This window comes from Clarias gariepinus, chromosome 9 (genome assembly GCF_024256425.1).
Source record: "Clarias gariepinus isolate MV-2021 ecotype Netherlands chromosome 9, CGAR_prim_01v2, whole genome shotgun sequence".
In the NCBI taxonomy this organism is placed as follows: Eukaryota; Metazoa; Chordata; class Actinopteri; order Siluriformes; family Clariidae; genus Clarias; species Clarias gariepinus.
The window spans coordinates 33,713,121-33,720,908 of NC_071108.1; the positions used below are offsets into that span (position 1 = coordinate 33,713,121).

Genomic DNA, 7,788 nt, shown 5'->3' on the forward strand with positions numbered 1-7,788 from the left:
ATATATATATATATATATATATATATACACTCACCTAAAGGATTATTAGGAACACCATACTAATACAGCGTTTGACCCCCTTTTGCCTTCAGAACTGCCTTAATTCTACGTGGCATTGATTCAACAAGGTGCTGAAAGCATTCTTTAGAAATGTTGGCCCATATTGATAGGATAGCATCTTGCAGTTGATGGAGATTTGTGGGATACACATCCAGGGCACAAAGCTCCCGTTCCACCACATCCCAAAGATGCTCTATTGGGCTGAGATCTGCTGACTGTGGTGGCCGTTTTAGTACAGTGAACTCATTGTCATGTTCAAGAAACCAATTTGAAATGATTCGAGCTTTGTGACATGGTGCATTATCCTGCTGAAAGTAGCCATCAGTGGATGGGTACATGATGGTCATAACGGGATGGACATGGTCAGAAACAATGCTCAGGTAGCCTGTGGCATTTAAACGATGCCCAGTTGGCACTAAGGGGCCTAAAGTGTGCCAAGAAAACATCCCCCACCCCATTACACCACCACCACCAGCCTGCACAGTGGTAACAAGGCATGATGGATCCATGTTCTCATTCTGTTTACACCAAATTCTGACTCTACCATTTGAATGTCTCAACAGAAATCGATACTTATTAGACCAGCCAACATTTTTCAGTCTTCAACTGTCCAATTTTGGTGAGCTCGTGCTACAGCTTCTGCTGTTGTAGCTCATCCGCCTGAAGGTTGTGCGTTTTGTGGCTGCACAAATGCTTTGCTGCATACCTCGGTTGTAACGAGTAGTTATTTCAGTCAAAGTTGCTCTTCTATCAGCTTGAATCAGTTGCCCCATTCTCCTCTGACCCCTAGCATCAACAATAATGCTAGAGGTCAGAGGATATACTGTATATATATATATATATATATATATATATATATATATATATATATATATATATATATATATATAATGAACTTGAGTAAGTACCTGTCCTTGACGGATAAAGAGTTTGTAGAAATAGTTAAAAGGTTAAAGCTAAAAATAATCTAATCAGCTTTAATGTAATCAGCAATAATATTATTTCTAGTTGAAGCCCATGCACATGTCTGCCCTTCCTGTTTATGCTTCCTGATCTGTCCTGTCCATTCATCTTTGAAGGTTCAGTTTAGTGTACTTACCTTTTGCTGTGTTGTGTTTTGTATGTGTTTCTTAAGGACTTTGGCAACTTACAGGTGTATTACTGTCATTTATGTGTATTAAAAACGTTAAACTATCGTGTTGATTGCCTCTGTTAAGTGACGCATATAACCACACCCACTTCAAGGGAAAAAGCACTAAATTAGTAAAAAATAATAATAATAATAATAATAATTTTTAAAGAGCTAGATCTGTGACATAATCTGGCACAGACCTGCTTATAACTTCTAAAGTATCGGCAAAGTTTTATTCAATTTTTTTCCAGCCAGTTTTGTGTGATGCTGTGACAAAATCTGTCTGGACAGACATGCAGACAGATATACTGTACAGACAGACAGACAGACAGTCAGACAGACAGACAGACATTCACCTACAGACAGACATACTGTGTAGTAAAACAGACAGACAGACAGAAACATTTCTGAGACTGGTTTCTGGTCCTCCAATGTATGAAATGTAAAAATATCATTAAAAGAGGGAGTTCTGACCATAAATGTACAGACGAAACCTCTCTTTTATTTATATGAAAACACTGTATGTCAGTAGCTAATATTATAATATATTTGATATTTTAAAATGAAAAAGTAAAAACAAAAACAGATGTTTTGATAAGCTTGTGCATTTTAAACTTAATTTTTTTTTAGTTACATCTTGGAAAAAACATAGATAAAAAAATTATTTATATAAATGGCCGAGTCGTTTCAATGACGTCAGATGTCTAAGGTTGTTAAACTCCGCCCATTAATCGCTAACTACACATTTGATCCGGAAGTGCTGAGTGTTTTGACTGAATAATAAACAGAGAGTTTGGTTTTCGGATGCGTTTGAAGAGTTTCAGCGAGCAGGAGAATAAATCTGGTAATTATTAGTTTTATATTTTAAAAATATTTTGCTTCGCAGGTATAAAATTACTTAGCAGCCGGTTTGTTCGTCCATGTGTCGCTGCCATGTGTTTCAGATGACTCGTAAACTTGTCATTTCCGCAAATGACACCGATGTTTATTAATATACAGTTAAAAACCATCATATGGCGAGTTTTTGTGAAATATATCCCTGCGCGCGCGAGGACCATAAAAGTTAAATCAGTGTAGAGATCAAAGAAAGCACGAACTGCTGAATCGTACCCGGATATTAGCTAAGCCGTACGTCAACGCGTCCGCCATATTGGAAGGGTCCAAGTTATACGTCAACGCGTCCGCCATGTTGGAAAGGTCCAGGATAAACGCAAGGCTATGGAGAGAGAGGCGTCTAACCTGATCATCATGTTTAAGAGATTTATTTAACACAAGTGACGACATAATTTATATCCTTAATGTAAAAAATACACATTCTGTCGATATTTTGTTGATCTAATTTTTAGGAAATTGCTAGCATAAAGGGTAATAAAGATAATCACATTTCCATATATACAATACGTACAATAAATCAATTATAACTTATATTAAACCATAATGAATACAATTATCACAATGTTTTGGTACAACTAATGTTAAGTTTATGATAATGCTAGCTGATACTAAAGTGAGGCCATGTAATATGTGTGAACTTACTGCCATTTGTCACTAGATAGCGCTCTTTTATTTAACTGTAAAGTGAAATAGAATATATGAAAAAAATTATACAAAATATTTGAAACAAATCTTATGTTTTAAAATAAATACTGAGTTTAAGGTTTTATCATAATACCGCAGTTTGTTATATAAGTTATAATGCCTACTGTAATCTACACCGTCAGTGATGTTTATCCTGAGATCTTCTGATTGGGTGTTTCAGAGTAAAGATGGCGACCCCAGGCTCCGGCGACTCCTCGTCGAACCCGAGGCCCGCGGCTGGAGGTCGCGGCTCGATGCTGAACCTCAGGACACCCGGGCGCCTTCCTGCCATGCGCTCCAGAGACCTGACGCTGGGTGGCGTGAAGAAGGTACACTTCAGATCAATAAAGTAGTAAAATGTGCTTGTTAATTCACACAATTTTAAAGGTTTACAAAAAAGTCTGCAAATGAAGTGAACAGCTGTGGAGCTGTATTTAGAAACAGTTCACCCTCAGACTTCCAGAACGAGATTTCTTCTGTCGTCACTACGGGAAAATTAGTTAAAAAAATCTGAATGGTAATTATTAATACTGGGGGATGTGGAAATCAGTCATGAATAAAAGTTATTAATTTGTGTGGCAATTCATGCATCACCACACTGACTCCAAAATATATATACAGTGAAACCTTGGATTGCGAGTAACGCAGTTTGTGAGTGTTCTGCAAGACGAGCAAAGATTTTTAATAAATTCTGACTTGGAAAACGAACAAGTCTTGGTTTATGAGTACCGAGTATCATGTATCACACATGCACTTCTTGGTTTGACGCCAAGCATGATCACAACTGAACACGCACACAGCGCCTGCGCGCATAAATGGAAACACTTATCTGTCAGGATTTATTTTTACTTTAAAAAAAAAATTAAGTGCAGGTTGATTTGTTTTATTTTTACTTTATATTTCAATTAAGTATTTTTATGCATTCCTTTTTTGGGGCTGTGAAACGAATAATTTGAGTTTCCATAGTTTTTTATGGTCAAATAAAATTTAGTTTAGTGTTTTGGAATACGAGCCCGCTTCCGGAACGAATTATGCTTGTAATCCGAAGGTTCCACTGTATATATATATATATACATGTAAAAAAAAAAAAAAAAAATATATATATATATATATATATATATATATATATATATATATATTTTTTTTTTTTTTACATGCGTGTTTGCATTTGAGCTGGTAAAATGTTGCAGTTCCTCTATAGTCCTACAGATGGCACACTCTAAACTATTCACATGTCAGCGAATACCCTGTGCAGCCAGCACAGGGTGTGTTTGTGAGGTTTGTTCAGAATTGTAACAAAATCAGGATATTTATAAAACCGCGATAACACTTTTTGGAATTTTCCTTTAAATCATTACGTAAACAAATATACACAGTATGACATACAGTTAGATGTTTACACGATTGTCAGTTTGGTGATACATAAATCACCACACAAAAAATGGTGAACTGTATCATACACATATTGGCAAAAAAAAAAAAAGATTATTTTAAGTAAGTTCATTAATACCTCAGTGTCATCTCTCTCTCCCTCTCTCTCTCTCTCTCTCTCTCTCTTTTTGTTTTCCCTGACAGAAAACGTTCACGCCCAACATCATCAGTCGAAAGAGTAAAGAAGAGTAAGTGCTCTCCAAACCTCCAGGTTCTGACGTCTGCAGTGTTTTGATTGTTTCATGCGACTAAAATTTTATGGGTTTGCTAATTGGGTTGCTTTGTGGTCGCTAAGGACGATGTCATGTTTTTTACGGCTGAACCGGGTCCGTGGTTGGGTAAATATTTGGGTAATTTATAGCTTATAGTCCATGTGTTGTTTTGGGAAAATAATCAGTGATGTGACCTGGTGTTCCTGTTGCTGTGTCCGAATTCATTCATTTCCAACATGATCACGCTCTGAAGTGTGTTTATTTTCCTTCTTGAAACACAAACATATTCAAACAGTTAAATAACAGTTTTTGTAATGTATTAAAGAATAATCGTCCACCAAACTGTTCTCATGGCTATACAGTATGTCGCTGTATTCTCCACTGTAGCGCGACACTGATACGCGCGAGACTTAATCTTTAACACGAGAACTAATTTGATGCTTTTTTTTTCTCCCCTTTAGACTAAAAGTAAACGAGGGACCCAGGAGAGAGAGGAAGGACGCGGATCGCGGGCGACAGCGAGATGGGCGGGGCAGGGGGCGGGGACGACCGGAGGTCATCCAATCCCACTCTATCTTTGAGCAGGGCCCGGCGGAAATGATGGCCAAGAGGAGAGGTGAGGAGGTCAGACAAGCAGGAGGTTTTGTTTAAAATAAAAAAAAACCTTAAGGATCCTCTTTTTTTTTTTTTTTTGGGTGGCCTTTAGGGAAGATCACAATTTTATTATACAAGTTACTGAATCTTTTCCTCGCATCTTTCTAGCTGTTGATAATTAGCATTATTCTCACGTTTTGTATCCATGATGCAGGTGAACTCCACCATCTCTAACACGGCCTGGTCCCACATACACTATTTAACTTCACTACATAGTGGATTACGTGCCAACTTCACTGTATGACCACTTACTTAAAGTTTGTTCTTTTTCTTTATATTCAATCGGTCAAAAGTTTTTTGTTTTTACATTCCCGGGTTATTTGTATCGATTCGACTCCAGCCTCAAATGTTTACCTCCGGAATTACACGCGGGGAGCCACATTGGTCCTTAAACACACACTCGTGTATGTTCGTGTTTGCCAGGTGTGTATGAGGACACGCGCGAAACGCCCAACAGCGCCCCCTGTCCCATCATCAACATAAAGAAGGAGAAGCGAGAGACGGAAGAGGAGACCAAAGAGATCCTGCGCAAACTGGAGAGAGACAATGTGAGTGTGCGCGTTACTAAAGCTCTCTATTAAATCCAGGAGTTTCTCAAGTCAACAGACCAGTGCAGAAAACTCAGTAACACGTTCATTATTTCCAGACAGGAATGTTTCCAGTTACACTTATCTCTCTATTTGGTTTGGTGATACCCATGATCCTTTGCGTGTGTGTTCTGCAGTTCATGGACGACCCGCAGCTGAGGAACGAAGCGCGCTGCTGTCCCGTGCAGCTTCCACTGGCCGTGTCCGGCTGGGTGTTTAAAGAAGAGCCCGAGGAAGACGCCGAAGACCAAGAAGTCAAAGTGGAGAAGAGTGCAGAGGATTCTGTTACAGGTGAGACAGACAAAGAGAGAGAGAGAGAGGGAGGGAAAGATGGACTAAGGTACACAGAGAGAGATATAAAGACAGATGGAGGTAGACACTGAGAGATGACCAGAGACAGACAGAGAGGGAAATAGTTAGATATGATATGAGAGGAAGAGAGACAGAAAGACAGAGTGTCAGAGAGAGATGAAGACAAAAAAGGATTGGGATTGATGGAGACAGAGAGATAGACTGTCAGAGAGAGACAGAGACCAAAGGAGACAGACAAGGAGAAAGGGAAATGGGTGGACAGACTGCAGATGCAAGGGAGGGAGAGACAGGGAAAGGGGGCAGATGGACAGACAGGGAGGGAGGGCAGGACAGTGGGAGGGCAGGACAGTGGGAGGGAGACGGGAGGGCAGGACAGTGGGAGGGAGACGGGACGGGGACAGACAGACAGGGACGGAGAGGGGAAAACGTACAGGGATGGAGGGAGAGGAGGAGAAGGACAGACAGAGGGACAGCGACGGACAGACAGAGAAGGATGGATGGTGACGGACAGACAAAGGGAGACGGATCGCTAGACTGAGAGCAAGCAAGATGGACAAATATTGATTGATGTGTCCACCCTGTTAATCTAATGTTCTTTCTGTTCAGTAAAACAGGAGCCTCCCGACGTCCCTGTGATAAAGAAGGCGGAGCCGACATTTAAGCCGCCACCCCTTCCCGAACCCGACCTGCTGCCTGACCTGCTGCAGGTGTGGAATCGCTGCAAAGAGGAGGAGCTTCTGTTCATGCAGCTTCCTGATTCGCTCCCGGGCCAACCGCCCACCAGCGACGCCCGGCCCGCCAAGACCACCGTGCAGTCCGAGGACGGGCAGAACCTGCTGCAGAAGACTGAAGGACAGGTGTGTGTGTGTGTGTTTGTGTGGTTCTGTTGCTTTGTGTTCCAGCAGCTTAAATCAGCAACACTGTGGAACTAATGTGTGTGTGTGTGTGTGTGTGTGTGTGTGTGTGTTTCAGGAGGAGGCTGAGGAGGAGAACGTTTGTAATCTGAGGGATCTGCAGGAGGGTCTGGTGGGTCGCTTGTTGGTGAGGAAGTCAGGACGAGTGCAGCTGGTGTTGGGGAACGTCACGCTGGATGTGGCTCTGGGGACGTCCTGCTCCTTCCTCCAGGTCTCTCTTTCTCACACACACACACTACACATACCTACTTGTCTGTTACATGTTCGTTTTGTTTGCTTTATTGTTATAACTCTGTGTGTGTGTGTGTGTGTGTGTAGGAGTTGGTGTCAGTGAGCACAGAGGGCAGGAGAGGAGACATGACCGTACTGGGCCACATTAAACACAAACTGGTCTGCTCACCCGACTTCGAGGCGCTCCTTCAGAACAGAGCTTGAGTGTGTGTGTGTGTGTGTGGGTCTATCTACATCAGCTTCCTGTCTTCAGTTTACAAAGCGGGTGAAAAACTTTAGCTTTATAATTATTTTGAAACACTGTATAATCTGTAAATAGAATTTGACATTATGTGATGTCTCGCGATTAAAGAATTAAAAATGTTAAATTAACGTTATCGTGAATCCTCGTGTGTTTATGATGTAAGAGTTTCGTTACATGAGATTTGCTGCTCGTATAATAGTACACAAATTGCCATCACTGGATAAAAAAAAATTTTTTACAGACCACCTGGGGGCAGTAGTGCACCATTTCCCTATAAAGCCAACACCAGGGAGTTGATATAGGCGTACAGAACGTCCTGTTACCGGAGCGAGGAAGTCCAGATCATTCTGCTGTGAGGAAACTCAAGTCAGAAGTGTAATAAACGTGTGTTTATTGGCCTGGACGTTTCATCCTTATCTGCCGTATGGATCTA

At 41.0% G+C, this 7,788-nt stretch overlaps 1 protein-coding gene across 1 annotated transcript; it reads left to right on the plus strand.

The window, feature by feature from the left end:
* The first annotated feature begins 1,924 nt into the window (after positions 1-1,924).
* polr3d (polymerase (RNA) III (DNA directed) polypeptide D) lies at positions 1,925-7,483 on the plus strand. Its single transcript, XM_053504382.1, has 9 exons — positions 1,925-2,036; positions 2,952-3,099; positions 4,346-4,389; positions 4,875-5,029; positions 5,491-5,615; positions 5,792-5,945; positions 6,573-6,823; positions 6,939-7,091; positions 7,199-7,483. The coding sequence occupies exons 2-9, from the start codon at positions 2,959-2,961 to the stop codon at positions 7,313-7,315; spliced, it is 1,140 nt and encodes a 379-aa protein (XP_053360357.1). The 5' UTR covers positions 1,925-2,036; positions 2,952-2,958; the 3' UTR covers positions 7,316-7,483.
* The last annotated feature ends 305 nt before the right edge of the window (positions 7,484-7,788 follow it).

Bases quoted from the DNA above. Each gene is read 5' to 3' on its own strand.
- polr3d (XM_053504382.1), top strand. From the start codon at position 2,959: ATGGCGACCCCAGGCTCCGGCGACTCCTCGTCGAACCCGAGGCCCGCG. The intron at 5,030-5,490 runs GTGAGGAGGTCA...CGTGTTTGCCAG, and splicing joins AATGATGGCCAAGAGGAGAG to GTGTGTATGAGGACACGCGC. The intron at 7,092-7,198 runs GTCTCTCTTTCT...GTGTGTGTGTAG, and splicing joins CGTCCTGCTCCTTCCTCCAG to GAGTTGGTGTCAGTGAGCAC.